Source organism: Desmodus rotundus, chromosome 3 (genome assembly GCF_022682495.2).
Source record: "Desmodus rotundus isolate HL8 chromosome 3, HLdesRot8A.1, whole genome shotgun sequence".
Classification (NCBI taxonomy): domain Eukaryota; kingdom Metazoa; phylum Chordata; class Mammalia; order Chiroptera; family Phyllostomidae; genus Desmodus; species Desmodus rotundus.
Window position 1 is genome coordinate 40,743,950 of NC_071389.1, and position 21,888 is coordinate 40,765,837.

The 21,888-nt window shown below is 43.7% G+C and overlaps 1 protein-coding gene across 6 annotated transcripts in view; it reads left to right on the forward strand.

The window, feature by feature from the left end:
- The window catches only part of FGGY (FGGY carbohydrate kinase domain containing), a 383,752-nt gene that overhangs the window by 182,125 nt on the left and 179,739 nt on the right, over nt 1-21,888 (forward strand). For 5 of the 6 annotated variants that reach the window (XM_024571119.3, XM_045204327.3, XM_045204325.2 and 2 more), the window contains exon 7: nt 9,971-10,099. The exons of the other annotated variant lie outside the window; for it this stretch is intronic. In XM_024571119.3, coding sequence (XP_024426887.2) covers nt 9,971-10,099 — 129 coding nt within the window. The remainder of the gene's footprint in view (nt 1-9,970; nt 10,100-21,888) is intronic. 6 annotated transcript variants of the gene reach the window in all.

Below are 21,888 nucleotides of genomic sequence, written 5' to 3' on the forward strand. Positions count from 1 at the left end.
CAGGTCCTCAGTAGGGGGCACATGAGAGGCAACCACACATTGATGTTTCTCTCCCTCTCTTTTTCCTTCCCTTCCTCTCTCTAAAAATAAATAAATAAAATCTTTAAAATATATATATATATCTACCAAAGAGCTCTGCCCTCGAGGTGGTTATAATCTAACATAGAAGAAGAGGCGCAAGGCAAAAAGCCATTATGTAGAACAGAATGATGTAATTCCAAGGAACGTGCCTTAGGATTGTAAAGGAAAGAGTGATTAATTATGATCTACCCAGGAAAGGCTCTTTGGAGGTGGCCTTAGGCTAAGTGAGAACAAAATAGGGCATCGGCAATTATCAAGAGAATTAGGTCACTCTGGGTGTCAATATGGATGACTTCAAGCTGAAAAGTTTGCACTTTACGCTCTGACTAGTGCAGAATCAGCCACCTGCGCCGCTGGAACCCACTGGATTTTTGCCACCTCTCCTGTTCTCCCTGTGACTTAGAGCCCTGGCTTAGGTGAGTTCCTGCTCTAGGTGGGGATGGATAGAGGGGGCAGTGCCACAGCAGGGGGTACGGGAAAGTGGAGGACATCTGGCCCCAGTCAGGAGTCCTTGGGTTCAATCCCTGGTTCTGCTGCTGCAGCCGATGACCCCCGGGAAGCTCCCTCCCTCTCTGAGTTCAGTTTTCTACACTGCAGAAGGAATACACTGAAGTTGATGGCCCCAAAGGGCCCTTTGAAGTCCAGAATCTATCCGTGGCAGTCTACACGCACTTGAGATCATTCTCCCTGGCTCTCGTGTGTACTGTTTCTAATCTACATGCTAATGTAGGGATATCCCAGACTCTTGGATTTAAGAATTCTGGATTGAAACCCAGACTGTGCCTCATCTGATAGGTGCCTCTGGACAAATTACATAATCTTCAGTGCTTTTATTTCTACAACTGTAAGATAGTGCTCCTAATAGTAGCCTCATAGGTTTGTTTCTAGCATTGAAGGTGATAGCAGCTGAAAAATGCACAAACAGTAACTGAAAGCTTGTAGGTTTTAATAAATGGGCACTATTACTTTTTGATACTTACATTCCTAAAATACAAGTTGTGTACACCACTCCTTGGCTCACTGACCTACAGCAGTCACTGGTGGTTGATTAGAAAACAAGTCCAAATCCCTTGGTCTGGTTTCCATCCTGCCTTCCTCAGACCTTAGCTGTAAGACCTGGGACTTTGCACTTAGAAGTGAACCACCATCCACTGGTTAAACCAGACTTGACCAGCTAAGGAGAATTTGAGAGCCTTTCTTTCACTAGATGATGGTGTCCATAAAGTCTCACTGTCGTACTAATGAGAGGCTTGGGCCCACTGGTCAATCATTTTCTAGGCACATGCATATGCCTAGGCCTTGATACATTGCATTGTCCCTGAGTTAGAGAGATGAGAGCGCATTACTGGTGGGATTATGTTAGGAAAGCAGTTCCTTGTCTGAGTAGCACTCGAGAGTTACACTTAATCCAGTGTCTTTACTGTCGCAGCTGATATCCAGCATCCTGTGTACGTGCAATCTCTTCGTCTAAGTTGATTGATCTCTGACTTATGGCATTATGGCAGTGGTCCCCAACGCTCTTGACACCAGGGGAGACAATTTTTCCATGAACTGGGGTGGAGGGTGGGGCAGGAGGCAGGTGGTAATGCAAGCTTGAAGCTTCACTTGCTTGCCCTGCCTCTCACCTCCTGCTGAGCAGCCTGGGCCCTAACAGGTCACAGACAAGCACTGGTAGTGGCCTGTGGGTTGGGGACCTCTGTCTTAGGGTCTTCTCTTTAAAAAAAAAATCTATAAATTCAGTTATATGAACATTACTGAGAATTTCTGTTCTAGACACTGGCAGGTGCTGAGAGGGAAGGGTGATGAATATCGGGATAAATAAAATTGTCTTTGAGCTATTTTCAGGTAGTAGGAGAGAGGGAAAGAGACAAACATGGGGGGGGACATATAAGGGTCATTCAAAATTTGACTTAAAATATATGTAATGTTTATTTATTAAATGCCTACTATAGGTCAGAATACAAGGGCAGGGATATAAAAATATGTAAAAGACAATCCAAATCACAGAAGAGCTTACAAATATATAATAGTTACAAGATATAATTCAAAGAGACATTGGGTGGGAATGGTGTCTACCAGAAGTAAGCTGTGTGGGGGCAGGGCCTTATCTATCTTGTTCCTTAATGCATTTTTAGCATTACAGCAGTGCCTGGCACATTGCAGGTACTCAGTAAACATTTTTTAGATGAATGGTGAAGATGTCATTAGCAAGTTTTACATTGAATCCATAATTCAAAATAGAATTTAATTCCTAGTTAAAATGAGATCATTTTTAGGAGGCAAATGAAGGCAAATGAACAACTTCGTTTCAGAATATGCCTTTCAACAGGTGGCAGAACATGTCAGGTGTGAGTTTTATGTTTATTTCTCTGACTGAGTGATTAGCTCTGGCCCTTCGGGAGCAAGAATTACTGGAATGTTTTTCAATCAGTCTTATATCAGTTGTGAGTCAGGGTCTAAAAAGCTCTCTGCAATAACCTACCTGCTCAAGTGGACTGAGACCTCTGTAGAGGAATTTAGGTGCTGGGTATGGGTCAAGCCCCTAATTCTGTCAGTTCTTTTAAAACTAAGTATCCATAGCCAGTCTGCTGGCAGCCGGAGGCACATTATGTACTATGTTTTACTGAGTGAGGGTTCAAGCTTTGTGTAACTTTGGAGCTCCACCATATTTGGACCAGTTCTTGACCGTCTTTGACACTACCCCAGAGCATACCCACGTGAAACAACAAACATGGAAACCACAACATGCTTTTAAAAGACCTCCAGCCAATGCTTGTCCTTTTACCTCTAAACCCAATTGAAAGTGGAGTCCGTCTGACAGGACTCAGAGACCCTCTCTGCTTCAGGGCAGGGTGTCACTTAGCACTGTCCTGGCCAATCTGATTGGCCTGTAGACCTTGGCAAATATAAGCAGGGACCGGTGCTCCAGTGCCAAGCAGGGAGGAACCAGGGTCGCATGCTGCCCACGCCCAAACCCTCTCTGACATTTCCACAGGCTTTGAGCCAGCTCTCTCCCCTCGGGTTTCATCTCATGTTCATAGGAATACAAAGGAACACTGAACCTTCCAGTTAATACAACACCCCGTCCCCACCTCCCCCTTCCTGGAGAGGATAACAGTTCTGTTGACCATTATAATGCATTTTCTGTCTCCCAGCAATCCACACAGTCATTAATTTCTGCTGCTGACATCAGGAAAGAGGATTATGTGTGTGTATGAAACTGTTCCCAAAGTGCTCATTAGTCATAGATAATTGAAAAACTGGTAGGGGAAGATTTGGTGTAATAGTAGCCCCCGCCTGCAAAGAGGGCTGCAACCACTAGATAATTGTAGGCCCCAGCTTTGGACCGCTCACACTGAGTCTGCCCATCTGAGTGGGAATTCAGGGGACACGGGCCCAAGAGCCCTCGGAGCAAACGCTTTTTTGCCCCAAGGTGAGAGTGTGTTCACAGGGACAGAAGCCAGCCAGATCAAGAAAGTCGTGCAGCGTCCTGGGGCCTCCCTCCTGCCTGGATTCAGGCTGGGGAGCCAGGCTTAGAAAAGGTGCATAGTATTCTCCTGAATTTAATTTTGCTTTGACTTAAACTTTGTTTGGGTCACAAAAGAAATACAAGGTCATGGTATAGAAGGAGCACAAATAGTAGAGAAGAATGCACTAAGTAACAATATTCTGCGTACTTTTTTTCTGGAAGTATATTTGCTTACCTTTTTGTATCCTTTAACAAAATTCACAAATAGGACCTCATAGCCTGAATGCTATTCTGTATCTTTCCATTTTCACTTAATTTATCTTGGACTTCCTTCCCAAATCATGCCTTAATTCTTCCTCATTCGTTTTAATGTTTATTTCGTATTCTGCTGAATATATGTGCCTAATTTATTTCCCCTGACCATATTTAAGGAGGGAAACACCTTTTTAAAAAATTACACAAGAAACGTGTGTTCAAGGTAGAACAGTTAGAATTTACGGATTAGTTAAGAGCAGAAAGAAGAAACGCCATGTGTAATTTCTCCGTCCAAAGAAAGCCTTTCTCTATAATTTCCCCCCTAGGAATGTGTTTGTACAAATAGTCCATCCACCTTCTTTGTTCCTCAGATGAAGTCATACGCTACATAATGTTTTGCAGCCAGCATTTTTTAGTTGGCTTGATTGTTTTAAAGATAAAAACTATTTCCAATTCTAGCTTTTCTCCACGCTGCAGGTTTATCTTCTTAAAAACCAAACCGAGTACTCAAAACCGTCAGCTGGCAGGGCCTCATTGCCTTAGTTAGAGCTCCTCGCCCTGCCTGAGGTCCCCTGCTGCCCCTCTTGTTAGTCGGCCAAATTTCCCCACTCCTCCCCGGTGTCCTTTGTGCCAACATACTGCATGTCTCAAACACTCTGTGTCCCTCGGGGCTCTCTACAGTGAACCCGATTTTTGCTCTAATGGCATTCATTTCCCCTGAGCATTATAGCTCTGAAACCAGCAATCTGCCACCTGTCTTTCCAGACCAGGCTCAAATGTCACCTTCATCTTGATTTCCTGTACTCCTGGGGCCAACCTCACTGTCCCCTCTCAGTGCTCTGGAACACCACATCCACTTTTAAAGCGTTTTATATTCATGGGCCCCAGAGCCTTGGTTCGCACAGAACGTGGTGGGAGTCTTTTGAGGTCGGAGCCGCCTTGTGCATTTATACCCCGCACTTAAATCTTGGTACAGGGTAGGTGAAAATATATTATGGAAATGTTTGTTAAAATGCACATGTGAATGGTTGAATGAAGACTAGAAGTGACTGCAAATGCAGAGACTGTGAAGCCCTGATTAACTCTGGGAAAACCGATGCTGTGAATAATTTAATTTTATGGTGGAAGCAGGATTATTTCTGGAACCGTTGTCAAGACGCACTGAAGCTTGCCTCTGACAGCTCCTCTAGTCCCCTCAGTGCATGTCTGGCAGATGAATTTGAAGTGTGATCTGATGGGTGATTTCTCCCAGAGGCCCACCTATTGGTATCATCCTGTGTTTTGCCAAGCTGTTGCCTTTTGGTCTCTAGATAAACAAAGCTGCTTCCTGCTCGGGGTCCAGATAGACTATTCCTGAAGGCTGTGTTTCCAATTCGAAGGAGTGATGTTAATCCTTGTGCGTATTTATTTTCATTCCTAGACCACTGGACTGAGGACAAGGGCTGGCTCGCTGCCCTAGGCTGGGTTATCTGGAGGCAGAGGCCATGCCAGCTCTGGGGTTATAAGATGTTTGTCAGGGGGTGCCACCTGTGAGAGGAAGGGGCAGTGGGTAGGACTGGACAGAGCGAGAAGTGGGGCCATGGTGCAGTTCCACAGCACCTTGGCCAACCCAGCAGAGTGCTCTGGAGTGAGTGGCACCCTTCTGTCCCCACTCTGCTAAGTCACCAGGTATGGCTGCCCTGGGAAACACATCACCTTGTCAAAGGCGGCCCGAGGAGCTGTCAGCTGGAGGCTGTCTGCTTGACTCACTCCCGCCATGGGCTCAAGTCCATCCTTACTGGGGGTCCAGGTGATGACATTTTCCTGTCCACTACTGTCTGCATATCCAAGCAGCCACCATGAGCTGTCATTTCCAATGCTCGCTCCACAAAATCCTTACCATCTGTCTCTCTTTCTGTATCTCACCTGCTAATACCTTAATGAAGGCCCTTATCTTTTCTCTTTGGTTACTGAAAGAGCTTCACAGTTGTTCCCTCTTACCCCATTCTGTCCTCTGCTGCTATGCTGCCAGAGAGAGCTTTAAAAACACACAATTCCAGGGACCACACTCCCTGGCTTAAGGCTCCCTCAGAGGCTCCCAGTGGTCCTCCTGGTGAATGAAGTTCAGCACCGTGGTCCGGATGACAATGCAGGTACTGTCCTCACTTCCCTCTCCAGCCCTATCGGTCTCTGCCACCCCTGCCAGTTCCCACCCCAGCTTATGTTTCAGTTGACTTGGCCCTTTTGGCAGTCTCCTGTCTGTCTTGGCTTTTGCTCAAGATGCTGCCTCTGCTGGGAAATCTGCCTGGAGTCCTCCAGCACAGGACTCGAACCCACATCTCCTGACTGCAAGCCCAGGGCTCTCCCTGCGCCTCACCGGCCTTCTTTCTTAATTACAGTCCAGAAGACCCACCCTGCTCATCCTCCTCCTGTCTGGAACCTTTTTCCTTTTTTTAAAATGAAAATTACACCTTTTATGTTTGTGAAGTTGGGGATGAAAGTGAAACTGAGTTCCCACTTAGACCTTCCTATAAAAATTAATCCTTTAAAAAATTCCGAATGTACCAACACACCTCAGAGATATTGAGGGTTTGGCTCCAGACCACTGCAATAAATCAAGTATCATAATAAAGCGAGTCAAGTAACATAATAAAAAAAGTCATAATTTTTTTGCTGGCGGTGGGTCTTGCCTCCACTTTCTAAACAAACGAAACATCTGTGAAGCACAGTAAAGTGAAGCACAATGAAGTGCGGAATGCCTGTAGTGGGGATGATTTCCAAACGGTGCTACTTTTTAAACATACATAATATTTGCCCCCAAAATACCTGGTACCTTAATTCACTTAAGAAAACATTTTTTAAAAAAAACAGCTGCGCTAAAATGTAATGGATGAGAAAGTCCATAGGTGTGGCACTGGAGTGGAATGCAATGTGTGACTGTGGGGCATCCACTTTCCCTTGTTGAAGGTGCCTCTGCCCACCCATCTGTGCAGTGGGGACCGTGACAGCACCCTTCACACAGGGTTATTGTGACGATGACGTGAGAAAACGCACGATGCGTCCTTAGCACAGTCCCGGCACCAGAGCGCTCAGTAAATGGGAACGCTCTGTTACGTGTGTATGAGACATGGCGACACAGTTGAGATAGTGTCCAGAGCCAAACTGTCCCAGCTCAGGCACTGCTGTCTTCCAGGTGTTTGCTGGCCTGGGCATTCCAAGTAGACTGGAGGTTCTCCTTGGGCCCCAACCCAGCGTTTCAGCATCTCAACCTTAGCAATCCAACAGAAATGCAGTCAGAGTGACATACATAACCTAAAACTTTCTAGTAGACGCAGTAAGGTAAAAACAGATAGGTGAAATTACTTTTAAAATATATTATGTAATGTAATAAATTGAAAATATTTCAACATGTAATTCACAGGTGGCAAACACAGGCCCACGGGCCGAATCTGGCCCTTCACCTTGTTTTATCCGGCCCGGCACCTGGTTTTTATCTGGTGGCAGCGCTGAGCTCCTTGCCCCTAGTTAAGGAGCAGTTACATTTATACAGTCCTAAGTTACATTCAGCCCTTTGAAGGCAACCGAGAGGCTGATATTGTCCCCCTGGTGAAGATATTGCCCCCGGTGAAAATGAGTTTGACACCCCTGATGTAATTGATATAAAATTTTTATTATTTAATAATTTTATTATATTTTTTCATCACCATTTAGTCCCCTTATACCCCCTCCCTCTGCCATCCCCACACTGTTGTCCATGTCCTTGAGTTCTTTTTCCTTTTTGCTCAATCCTGTCCCCGCCTTGCCTCCCCCCCTTAGCTGTTACTTATGTTTCTGTATTATCTTTGACATCTGTTGTATATTTTCCACCTATTACATCTCAGTTCAGACACTGAGTTTCTATTATAAATACTTGATTTAGATTTCTTAAATTAATATTGAAAAGTAGATTTACATCCCGAAAGTGTTACTGATGTACTTGAAACTTTCTAGTAACTGAATTGTGTATCAGTTTTTAAATTTAAAGTGAAATAAATTAGCTTCATAGTTACTATAGCCATATTGAAATTGTTTTTTAAATTTATTAATTATAGGGAGAGAGAGGGAGTGAAAGAAAGAGAAATATCGATGTGAGAGAGAAACATCAACTGGTTGCCTCTCATACGCATCCCAAATGCAAATGGACCCCACAACCTAGGCATGGGCCCTGCCCAGGAATTGAACCGGCAACCTTTTGGTTGATGCAGTGATGCTCCAACCAGCTGAACCATGCAGCCAGCCAGGGCTCCAGCTGCATTTTAAATGATCAATCCTCATGCGCCTTGTGGCTGCCATTATTGGGTAGTGAACACTTAGAAGCCATTGCAGTGGTTTCAGTCTTCTTCCTTTTCTTAGCTTAACTTTTTTCAAATTCAATTATAGAAAGAAACCTGTTACCTAAAATGGATAAAAATGTGTCGTGGAGGTGCTTTGTTTCCAATTAGAGGAGGTTGGTGAGCTTTTGACCCTCTGCCTCCCTCGAACCCCTACCTTCAACTTCACCCTCAGGAGTCCTGAAGCACCTTTGCCCATCCCTGGAGCTCCAGGGAACATTTAACAAGTGATAGGTAACTTAGCACCAAGCAAATTGCTGGCCACACATTCAGGATCATAGAATCTTGGAGCTCAGAGGAATCTTAGCATATCTCTCCATCCACCCCATCCCTCCTTATACTGCAGAAATCCTTACGATAAATTCCTTGGCGGTGGCGGTGGCAGGGGTACTTATCCTCTGCTAAACACCTGGGAACAGATGGATCTCTTCATTCTGTTCTGACTGACATGGTTCTCTGTGTCCTGCTCTCATCTAACTAACTAGATGGGGCAGGGGGGGTGAAGGGGGCGCAAGGACTGCCTTTTACGGTACCACAGCGCCCACACAAAGCAAGACAATCAATAAATTCTTAACTAAAGGCCTGACTGACTAGGAATTCAAGGTCACCTGAAATATCAGGGTCGTTGCATTGCACAACTCCAAAGCACACCATTCACATTGTATTACATGCTTGTGCAAGTTGCAGCCTTGTAAAATTAGACTGGACTTTTTTTCCAACTGAGAGGGACTTAAGACATTCTTTATTGGAGCAAAGTTATTTTCTTCCTTATTCTCTGATGGAAAGCAACTACATGTGTAAATTTTCTCAACTTTCTTAGGAATTTATGTCATCAGGAAGTGTGTGTGGATGCGTGGCCTGTGTGTGTGTAAGGTGCACTGGGAGAGCTGCTCTGTTAGGAGGGAACACTTTGTCCATTTCAGTCTAGCCTTCAAGACACCACTGAGTACATACAAGAGAGGACCCCAAAACCCAGAATTTATTTATAAGAAATAGTATAATTATTCTTACATGTTTAAACTTCAGTCACCTTCAAAGTACTCTCCATTTGATGCAGTACACCTATCGAGACATTTTTCCACTGCTCAAAACAGTTTTGAACTTGCTGATTTTGATTCCCTTTCGTGCTTCTGCCATTTTTTGTTTCACTTCTTCCACATCAGCAAAATGTTTCCCTTTGAGGACTTTTTTCATCTGTGAAAATGAACAAACAAACACAAATGTCACTTGGGGCCAGATTGGATGAATAGGGAAGGTGGGGGGCAGAGGTCATGCCATTTTTGGTCAAAAACTGCTGAACACTCCACGCCGTGTGGCAGGTGCGCTTGTAAATCACCCATCATGAAATGGGCCAATGCATTGAAAGAATCTTCAGAAAAGATTCACTGAAACTGAATGCAGGTCCTCACAACAACACCAGCTGGTACAATGATACAGATGGGTTCCTAGAACACTCACCTAATGGGGGAAGCCTGTACTATAAGGGGCCTGCCCAACAGAAAACAGTTTTGGGTTTTTTGGGCCCCCTCTCATATCTTTTGGAGTTTTCCATTAATGGAATATTTCCCCAGTTTGAAAGATGCCTTAGAGCTCCTTACTTTGTAAAGCACCCCAGAGCATGGTCCATAAGAACCAAGAGCATGTACCTATCATCAAAAGAGCAGAGACTGTTTGTGGCTGCATGGTATCTATCTTAGTGAAGTTGAGGAGACACAGAGGAAAGAGAGGGAGCAGAGGGCTCCTCTTAAGAAAACTCTATGTCTGCTTTTGTGGTTTTCAAACTGACAGGTATTTGTTTGTTCTCCTGTCTACCCAGGAAACCAAGTGCTGCCTCCTGGAGCTTCTCTTGGAAATGGGCTTACACCAGAGGCAGCGAAAGACCTTGGCCTTCCTGCTGGAATTGCTGTGGCAGCCTCACTTATTGATGCCCATGCAGGAGGACTAGGTAATGATCTCTAACTGTATGTTCACTACCAATGCTGCTTTCCCGTGGATTGTTCCCCAGAACAGAAGACACTTTGTTTTTAAAGCAAAGATCAAGGGCTGGTGATTCAAGAGAATTACAGAGCTTTTTATCAAATATAGAATTTATAATTTTATTAATTTTTTCATGTAGAGAAATAGAATAAAATGGTCGGAATTAATATGTTGATGGCTCTTTGGTTTACTGAAAATTTGAGAAAGATATTTTAACTTCCAGCTAGCAAGTATGGTGACGGTATACTTCCTGTACTGCTTTTTCTAATGGCGTTCCAGAACTCTCACAAGTCAAATGGATTTATTTCCACAGTACATTTGACTTATATCTTACATACACTTACTTGAGTGTAGTCTTGATTTCATCTCCTAAATAACTCTGAAACCTAGCATTCATGTATTATGTATTCATTATATCAAAGACCCATTGAAAACTTAGTGTGTCAATCGTGGTGCGAGGGGACAGTGAATTTAAACTGAAAGCAAGGTCTCTTCCCCAAAATTTAATGGGAAGGCAGAAAATGAGGTACCGATTACAGTAAGGTGTGATAACGCCATCCTCTCCTTTATCCTCACTGCGTTTTGGAAGGGGGCGGTGAAGGGGGCGGTTCGGATTCTTAGCATCTCTCACTGCAACTGCGGCCATATCTTCTTATTTTTTCAGGTCTTCTTTCTGACGGTGTTTTTTTTTTTTTTAATTATGGTTCAGACCTCATGAGATCAATTTAGTAGATCATGACCATTGAATTTTCAGAGTAGAATGGGCCAGAGTAGAAAACAGAGCACATCTCGTAGAGCGAGTTTTGTTCTATGAACTCGTTTCCGTTGTGTGTCTCTGTGCACGTGTACACTGGGCCATGACGAAAATGGACTTCTTACCGTGGGTCAGAGTACAAACAAAACTTCGAAAGGTATTCTGCTCTGTACTTTGTATGACAGCCAGGGGTTATCTTTTAAATACCAGAGAGCATTGTGTTCCCAAAACTCTGTCTAATCATCGCACCTCTGTGTCCTTGCATGTGTATTCTGCTCCCAGCGCGGCTGCTCCTCCGCTCCTGCCTGAACTTGAAGACTCATTATTGGGTGCTTTCTCCTCTGCATAGCCTTCCATGGAACGCTCAGATTTATTTAGAAATCCTGAGTTGTACTTCTTTCAGCACTTTTACCTACCCCTGCTGAAGAAATGGCCACATTGTTGTTGTAATTACTGTTTTCTCTGCTTGTTTTCTCCACTAAACTCGGAGCTCCTTGAGGAATTGAATCACCTGTGCAGAGCCCTGTGTCTTGATTCCTACAGGTGGTTGATCAATTTATTAAATGAATAAAGTCACATGAAGGCAATAGTAAATAGTGATAGTAAAGTGGCCTTACCCTGTAGAGTGAAAGTTAATCTGTTTCCTTATGGGGCCGATTATTAAGCCATACCTTGCTCTTCTACATAGTCCATGGACTTGTAGAGTAGGATAGCTCTCGGTGATCTATGAATGTGCCTGTGTTATTCATCTCTGTGTGTTTAGGATCTAATATTGTGCCTGAGAAATAGAGAATAGCCAATAATACGTGTGAGTTGGTTGAATGGTAGATAACAGGGATCACAGGCCAGGGTGTTTCTCGCCCTTTTCAGTGTGAGCAGTGTGTGCTTTTGATTGGAATGTCATGGTTTTGGCTTTTAGGGACAGGCACAGAGAGAACTTGTGAGCGAGACAGGTTTCTGTCCCTAGTCATCCTGACATTCCATCGTGTTTGAGGCCAGGGAAGCTTTCTCTGTCATGCGCTCTCGCTTATCCCTGGGGCGGCAATCTCAGTCATCCACCCCCTCCAGGGGGCAAGTGCTGGGCTTGGGCCACCTTAGGCTGAAAGTAGGTGGGCTCCACCTTGGGGAGCTTCAGGGCTTGATTTACTTGCCCGTTTCCCAGACCTCCCTTCTCCCCAGGACTTACTGTGCCCTCCAGGAGGGAAGCTGCTTGCTCTCTGGTACCTGGAACTGTAGACACTCAGAGATTGTTGGGGGAATTGGCCTGGGAGGAGCTCAGGCCATTAAATGGCCCACTCTTTTCCTAATCACTGAAAGAAATTTTATCCTTAGAAGTTTTGCCTGAGGCTTTTGTTCCTTTCAAAATACAAATGCTCTTGAGTTAGTGAGTTTCCCTTATATTTTCCAAAAGTAAGTTATTTAATAGGAAAGATAGAAGAAGGATTTTGGACTCTTGAAGGGTTTCACGTAAGGTCCAGCAGTGGCTGGACCGGGCACAGGGAAGGGATACCTGTGACTCTGGGACAATAAAGACCCACTTAACTGTTATGACCAAGTTTTATCCTTCTTACCCTCCCTTCTACCTCCAACTCTCCCCTTCACCTAACAGCCACTTCAGGATTACACAGCTGGGAAAGAGAGGAGGCCTGGGAGTGAACATTTGCTCTCATTTCCCACTCTGCCTGTGCCCCCACCAACATATGCAAAGAACAGAGACCTAAAAGTCTTAAAAAGTTTTTCCACTCATCCAACCATATAGTCCCTAAAGATATAAATTGAGTGCCTGCGAACCTGGCCATTACTGGTCTGGGCACTGGGGATTATCAGCAGTGATACACAGAAGACAAAGCCCTACTCTTTTTGGAAAGAAAATTCGGTTGTTCTCTCCTGGCCTGCATGTTTGTAGCTCAACAATCAAAGTTTCAGATGCCGTGATAAGGGCTCTGAACATGGAGTCTGAATATTTGGATGTAAAACCCTGTTCTCCTTACCTGTGTACCCTGAGCCAGATATCATACCTCTTCACACTTCTGTTTCCTCTTCTGCAATATGAGAAAGAAGGGCCCCCCTCACGGGGTTGTTATGACAACTAATGGTATAAGTAGGTAAAGCAGCTGGCATTGCATCTGGCACATAGTAGGCATGCAATACTGAGGTATCTCTTTAGTTTTCTTACTCCAGAACCACAATGCCTGGCACAAAGTAGGGGCTTTATAAATGGAAGTTCAGTTCTCTGAGTTACTGCCCTGGGGAGAAGGGTACCAGGAGAGCTCTCTTCCCTTTGGAGAGGCATTTGGAAAAGAACTTCAGGCTTCTGGATTCCATCTGCCTCTCCTGAATCGGCCCTAGTTGTCCATTCCTGGTTCTCTGTAACAGAACACAGTGTTCACTACTTTAAGATGCTGTGTATTTGGAGATCAGAAACAACCTCAAGAAATGATTAGATGAACTCCGTGCTAAGAGATCATTGAATGTCGGGGTGAGAATCCAGCTTTGGAGGTCAGAATCGGATGCCATCCAGACCTTGCAAAAACAGGCCCCAACAATTGTGGTCTCTTCAAGTGCTGACCTGGACTGGCCCCCACATTCTGACTGGTAGGAGGGGCTAGCACTCTGCTTTGGAGAAATCCTCCTGGACTCTCATTCTCAAGAGAAGCCTGGGACTAGAGAATCAAGATCAAAGGAGCAAGTAAAACTCAATTCATGCTTTATCCAGTGCTGGAAAAAGAAGAGGAAGGACTTTGTGGGAATGAAAACCAAAGATAAAAGAACATTTTGTTCTTAAGGTGCTGGTTAGTAAGTTCCCCAGCAGACAGCCAGAAGATAGGAGGAGCTTTGTTTGCTCTTTGTGGGGGTGGTTCTGGCCAGGGCTCCTGCTGCTGATATTTTTCTAGCTTATAAAAATAGTGTTAACTTTGTTCCAGGTCTGTTCTTGGCTCCAGCACCCGAGCTGTCCTGAGAGGCAGTAACAACCTGATTCCTGTCTCAGGCCCCTCTCCTCTCAGTTGTTTTTATCTGTCAGACAAACTCCTGACTATCTATCAAACCTTGAATCTGGTACTGTCTCCCCTAAGCTGACTGCATACTCCTTCCTGCATACTCCTTTGCTCCAACTGTGTCTAGGACTCACCTCTATTACTATACATATTATCCTGTTTTATGTGTGCAGTATTGTCTCATTTACCTATATGGAAACGCTTTGAGAGAAAGCACTGCCATTTCATCCTTATATCCCAGCAATCTCCCCAGTGCTTTGCACATGGAGGACCTTTAAGTCATGCATATTCAGTGAACAAGTGAATGGATGACATTCCTTACACAAGGGAATGATATTACAACTAAGTATTGTAGTAACTTCTCATTACAGAGCAGGCGTTCCTATATAAGGTGTACCTGGCTCCATTCATGCAGCAAAACAGCATGCTTGGAGCACTCCATGGTCCACTCCTAGATGTCTAGAAATTGTGTTCCTATCACATTAGCAAGTGCTGGTCAAGAGCAAACTTTGTGCCTAGGTTTAGCATCATTCTTTGATTTGAGATACTGGATTCTTTGCCAGATGTTGAATTGGCTTAAACTGCTCATCTGGGCCAGATGTTGAATTGGCTTAAATTGCTCATCTGAGGTGCAGGATCAAATCAAAATGGAGATTTTGAATTTCTTTCTTTGTTTCTTCTTCCCTTTCTTAAATGCAGAAGAATTAGTTTAGCCAGTCTTGCAAAAGGAGCTACAGGTCCATTCCCTCCTACAACAAAACATAATTTGTTCCAGTGAACAATAAAACATGCCAACGTACTGTCTCACTGTTATCAGTGCTCTAGAAGCAACACTGATTCTTGAGGCCACGTTATATATACTATTATTTTGTTCCCTTTGTGAAGTGAGACCGTGAAGCTCACAGAGACAACCCGCCTTGCCCAGATCCTCACAGTAAGGGCAGATGCTTGATTTCAACCCATGCCATCTGATTCCAGAGCCCGCACTTCTAATCACTCTGCTCCATGGAATGGCCTTTTTTAAAATTAAAATGTGACCCATTGCATTCTTGGATTTGACCCTTAAACTGTCATTTGCACACGTAACAAATATTTAAAAAGGAAGGGCTTTCAATAACCATTAATTGATGGCCCATTTTACTAGTTGATGGGGTGTGAAAGGTGGATATGCAAGACAGCTAGATTTCTGGGAATTCGTAGTCTAGTAGAGAAAATAAACATTAAATAAACATTTGCAGTTACGTGTGCCAAGTATGGAGAGCTTTGGAAAAGCATAGAATGCACCCAAAATTGAGACATGAAGAATTATAAAAGGATTTCTAGAGAAAGTGATATCTGGTGATATAATTACATTTCTTGCTCTGTTATTACTTTTTGGTAAACTGAGATTTGTTTACTTATTATAACTTTTAAACTCCAATTAGGCTGTTTTCCTAATACCACCTACGATATCATCATTAATAAAAACAAGTATTAGAACCATTACTCTTATTGGTACTATTACTATTATGACCTTCTCACCTGCCTTCTATGTGCCAAGTACTCCGCCTGACACTTGGCATACTTTGCCTCTTGCTTCTTATAACATTCCTTCAAGGCATAAGTTATTTCCCATTCTGTATGTGAGGAAATTAAAGGCAGAAAACATAATATTTTCCCTAATTGCATAACCAGTGTTATGGCAAGATTTGAACTTGAGCCTGACTCCAAAATTCATTTTTTTTGCCTCTGTACTTGTGATTCTCAACCAGGGGTGATTTTACCCCCTATCCTCAGGGAAATTGGCAACGGCTGGGGAAAGGCAGAATGGTGGGTAGAGGCCAGGGATGCTGCTAAACCCAACTCTAAAGCAAACCATCTCCATTGACATTATTTCCCTTCCTCCATTCAGTTGATTTTTGTGGAAAACAAAAAGCAGCCCCAAGTAAGGGTTCTGCTAATACCTAAGTACTTTGTCAACCTATACTTTGTGAAATTAACTCCTCAGCGAAAAGATAAGGAAGTAGAAGTGAAGACTGTGGAATAGGGAGTCCGGGGTGATTCCCACCCCACCTGACTTCCCAGGAGTTGAGCTGCACTGGACTGCTTGTCCTTCCAGCACAGCAAGCACGCTCCTTGCCTCTGCTCACGCACGTCGCTCCATTTGGGGTGGCCTCCCCTCCAGCCTCCATCTCGGCAGTCCATCCTGCTCCTGCATCAGCACGCACTGTAAATGTCACTTTCGCTGTGGAAACTTCTCCAAACTCAGCCTCACTCTTAGGAAAAAATCACTCCCTAGTCTGTTTCTGCAACACTTTGCACTTATTTCCGTTTTCCCACCAAATTGTGTTCACCTCTGTGTGCTCCTCATTCAGCATGGAACCTGGAGTCAAAGAATTCATTAAGATAATAAATGCGGGAGGATTTGGAAAGCTCAGAAACAAGGATTGCTAAATTTGGGTGAGGGAGCCTTTAAAAAATACAGATTTCTAGGCACCTACCCTGCCAAGGAGTCTAGTTAGAAGGTGGAAGATGTCACCTGGTGCCCAGAGGAGACAGCCTGTGGGACAGGTGGCCCTGGGCACACGGGTCAGAAGCAGAAGTGACGCGAAGCTGCCAAGTAGAAGAGTCAGACCAAACCTGAACTGCGCTGAGTAGGAGCCAGGCCCAGGTTCAGGCCCGTAGCTACGGGCAGGAGGGAGTACATCCAATAAGAAAGAGAAGGTGGATCCAAAGAGGCAGACAGTCTGTAAGGAAAGGAGGGGATTAGAAAAGCAGATGAAGTCATGCCAGGGAATTTGGAAGGAGAAGAGCAGTGTCAGTGCTTGAGCAGATAGAGAGCAAGGACAAGTCCAGGAGTTCCTGGATGCGGGTCAGCCGGGGGGGAGGAGGACTTTGTTAATGTGATTTTGAGTTTATCGTTTTCAGTTGAGGTTTAGTTTAATGAGAACCATTGCTGCCTGAGACCTGAGCAGCTGCAGGAGCTGTGGCAAGGGGCAGAAGACATGTGTGGGAAGGAGAGCTTTGGGTTTCCTGTTCCCAGGCCCCTAGGCTTCCCCGAAGATCTGGGCATCTCTGGACTGCAGAGGACTGGCCTTAGTCAGGAGGCCAGTTTTTACTCTGTGGCCAGAAAGTTGGGAAGAGTCTGGACCCTTGGGAATACAGCCAGCTCCCCCTGTCCTACCCTGTCCTGCCCATCTCTAAATTTTGTGCCATGCAACTCAGAAGATAAAGTTGTCACCTGCCCTGAAATGGTAACCTCTGTAGTTTGATAACTCTTGCTTCTGTTTGGATAGTGAGTGCTCATAGGCTTTAGAACTAAAAGGTTGCTCCAGAGTTTTCAACTTGCAGATGGGAAAACTGAGGCCCAGAAAAACAGCGAGTCATCCGCGTTTCCCGAGCACATCACAGTCAGAATTGAAGTTGGACACTGGGCTCCCTAGTTCACCAGCCAGGGCCCCTGGCCCCATTATGCTGCACCATCTACAAATTAGGAAAAGGAAATGATCCCAGGTGTCTGAGGCTTTGTCAGTCACGTGAAATAAAACCAGGCTGGCTATTTTTTGACTGTGTAGTAGGGAGATAAGTGACATTAAAGTTGAAGTTAATTTTGTTGGTTAACGTTGGTATTAGTCTCATTTGTGTGGTGACTTGCCATTTCAAACTGTCAGGCAGGTATTTTTGTCTCCTAAAATGGTTTAGTAAACTGACAGCCAGGAGGTAAAGGGATTTGCCTAAAGTTATAGGGTCAGGAAGGGCTGGATCAAGACTTAAACCCCGATCTGGGTGTCTCTCCCCATGACTTCACGTGAGCTTTGGTGCAGCTTCTGTGTCAACCATGAAACAAGTGCCACCAAGAAAATGGAGCAGAATGGCTCGACCCAATCTATGGGAGTTTTGTGCCCTGCCGAGCTCCTGATTTCCAGCAAATCTCTGACCAACTCATCAGCTTCAAAAACTTATCTAATATGCAGAGGAAATTTTTAACCAGCAGGTTCTACTTATTCTCTCATGTAATCACATATGACTGAAAAGATGAGCTGCTGTTTTCCTTCACTGAGCTTGGGAATGGAAACAAAAACACAGAATGACCCAGCCCCAGGTTCCCATACTGCCAACCACCTGTTAGGAAGACTTCCCACTGCAAGTTCAAAAGGTAGAAGACTGCTGGGAAAATGTTTGTTTGGGGGCCCAGAGTCTAGTATTGCACTTACGTCACTGCTTACAAGAGGAGGCTTACCCCAAAGGTCCACTGTTTTTCATGGCACAGAAACTCAGCACATGGTGCTTCACATCCATTTAATATCCCTGAGCACTAATGTTTACTTTGGGACTCGCATGCCAGCAGCTGCTGGTGGGAAAGTGCACATCTCCAGTTATCACCCCGCGACGCAGCCTCTCGTCTGAACTGCTGGCCGCTTCCTTATCATCTCTCCATAGGCCTGGCTAATTTCCTTGTTTTCCATTTTTCTCTTACTGCGCATTCATGTAAGTTATTTTAAAGAGCAAACAGAAATACTTTTTTGATTTCACCATACTGGGATCTAGGGATTTCCTCATGGCACCCTGAAGCCAAGTGTAGACTAGGAAAGAAGAAAACATTCTTGGAATATAGAAACATTGAACTAGTCTTCAGTTGTGTCATTGAGCAGCATCACCCTCACCCCGACTTTCTCTAATTCTAATCCTCATCATACTCTGCACTATGACTTTGATGCAAGAATTTGACTTATGAAGACAATGAAAATGAATAATCTTAGGGACACATAACACAATAGTTAAGAACACATAACTGATTCAAATCCTGGTTCCAGTTGGGAAGTCACCTGACACTCTGTGCCTCAGTTCCCCCACTGATGAAATGAGAACAATAATAGTAGCAGCCCCACAGAGTTCTTTGAAGAAGAAAAAAGCTGATGTCTGTAAAGCATGTAGAACAGTGTCTGACAGTGCTATGCATGTTTAGTTGTGATTGATGTGACCTCAACAGATTTATATTATGAATGATAACAGTAGGCAAGAGAAATTCAAAGACGTATTCCATTATTTTACAACTGCATTACGTCTCCCTTTTATGTGCCAGGCATTGCTATAGATGTGTTGGGTACACTGGTGAACGAAGACAAATTCCTATTCTCATGGAGTTTCTGTCCTGCTGTGGGAGTTCATAAACTCTCATATAAACATGTGTGCACATCTTTATGCACATTGTATATATGCATGTATAAATGCATGCATATATGTATAAGTACATGTGAACATCAAGAAGACAAAGTCATGACTACAGAAAACACACAACTTTAACATAGACAATGACGCCATGGAATTGTTAAAAGATTTTGCTTACCTTGGTTCGGTCATCAATTCAAATGGAGACTGCGGCCAAGAAATAAAGAGAAGCTGAGACTTGGAAGGTCAGCAATGGATGAATTAAAAAAGATCACCAAGAATGCAGAAGTGTCATCAGAGACCAAGGCTCAGATCATTCGCACCTTTGTGTTCCTAATTACTGTGCAAAGATGTGAAATTTGGACAGTGAAGAAGGCAGGAAAAAAATGATTCCTTTGAAACCTGCTGTTGGAGAGTCCACAGACACCTTGGACCGCCAGAAAGATGAAAACGTGGGTACTAGAGCTAATTAAGCCTAAAGCATCATTGAAAGCTGTCCTACTTTGGGCACGTCATGAGAAGGTAGGGTTCTTTGGAAAAAGACAATAATGCTGGGAAAAACAGAAGATAACAGGAAAAGAAGAAGACCAAATATGAGATGGATTGACTCCATAAAAGAAGCCCTAAGTGTACTGATCTGGCACTCTTATCATGAGCTGGGCATTGCCTAACTGTTTACCTAGAAAATACCGATGTGGACCACAAGCTTATGCGCGTACGGTCTTACCAATGCCATTGAAAGACAAGAGTGAGACCTAGTCTCAGGCAGCTGTTGGGGTGGAATGGAGAGGAGGCCTTGTTCTGTCTGACTCCAGGTCTCTCCCTCTTACAATTATAAAGCTTCACCCAAGCCTGGGTTAACTGAGTTAGCCATAGATGATTTTATTAAAAAGGTTAAAAAAATAAAACATGGATAATCTTTGAACCAAAAGTTCAGGGCCAGAGAAAGCTGAGGCTCTCACTTTTTGTTTAGAGAGAATGTGTTAGGCTCTTGATCTGTATTGCTACAGGTTCCTGAGCTGAACGTAGCCTAGAGAGTTCAAGTGTACCAGCCTTGTGACTCACCACTGTGAAAACCTGATGGGACCTCTCCCACCGGTATCAATATTCCATATTCAGGTCTCTCACAGCTGAAAGTTGTAAAGAAAAGTTCAGAGTTCAGTTCTGTGAAATACATTAAACATGCCTGAATAATGTGGCTCTTGGGCATACACCGCCTTCTTTCCTGCAGCGTAGCATTGCTGCCTGGCCCAGTGCATGTGGCCTCAGAATTCTTTCCCGCATGCACATCTCTACCACTTCATGTAGCACATAGACAATAACATTTAAACATTTAAAAATATGATTACATTATTGTTTCCTCCACATAGACTGGGAGCTTTCTGTGGACAATGGGATCTGGTCATATTCATATTCAACTTCAGACCCCAGCACTTAAACCAGAAAATGTGTGCCTTAGTTAATAGTTTTGTTTATAAGCAATATGCTAAGCACTATACTAGTTCCTATGGTGAAGACAGTAATGTAAAGAAACAGAGACATAACTTAAAGGCTAAGTTCTATAGGCATTTGAAAAAGGGCCTATTTGTTCAATTGAAACAGCGAAGCAAGGGATGGACAAAGATTTTAATATTCATTGTGTGACTTCAGCATGGTAGTAATGTGCTGGATAGTCTACCTGTATAATCTCATCAACTCCAGTAGCTTGCTCAAGGTCACACAACTAGTGATACCCCAGAACATCAGCAAAGTAGAGGGGTAGCCTTTGAACTGAACCCCAGATAATAGGTATTTTCTCCACTGGAAGCAATGAAATGTAGAGTATTCTGGATGGAAAGAGTAACATAAGCGAAGGCACTGAGATGAGGTGGGGAAATGGTAATCATTTCAACTTGGCTAAAACTCATGATACCTACAAGGGGTTCCTGAAAGACGGGGTCATAAAGATCAAGCAGTGGGGACAGATTAACAGTACTTGAACACCCTATTAAAAAGCTCATGCTTCCTTCTCCTCCCCCAGGCACCGGCAAGCCACTGAAGGTGGTTTTAAGCAAGAGACTCATTCCAAGCAGGGCTTTATGTAATTTCATACACAATAGTCTGGGGGAGGAAAGAGTGAAGGAGAGGGGGGTAGCCTGAAATAGATTGTGGCAGTGGGCCTTGAAATAAAGACAGGGAATTTGAAGACAGAAAATTTGTCAAATTTTTTTTGGGGGGTTTTGGGGGTTTTTTTTGTTAGGCAACAGTTGTTTAAGATTTTGGATGGTCTTTATGTTTCTTCTAGCTATTACTAGAATAAGTGTGTGAAGATATCTTTTTAAACTTGAAATTTCTCTGATGTTTGGCAGAAGATGCTAAATAACTTGTCAATAACTTCAGGTAGTAATTCATTCAGTTTCTAATCTGGGCATTCATTACATTTTTTTAGTGGAGATACACAGTGAACTCATTCATTTAAATGAATCCTGAAGTTAAATAATCAAAACAAAACAAAAGACCTCTAAAAGCTGAGATGACACTTGTCACAGAGTCCACACACTATAGGAAAGGCTGAGGACCATTCTCAGACTGTCAGCCAGCATTATTGACTTAGAATTATGGTAAAATATAGAAGATTTTTACAGTAAGAAATAATAGCTGACTATGAAAAAATATATTTTTTCCTGCCTTTAACCAACAGGTTAACATATCCTCACTAAACACCAGACACTGTGCTAGGTACTAAAAATATAAATATAAGCAAATCAAAGTCCCTACCTTCAAGGAACTCGCCTCCGAGTTATAGAAACAGGAAAGGAAGTCATCATAATATTGTGTGGGGAATGTCTGATGAAAGCACGCATGGGAGATCGCAGGGGT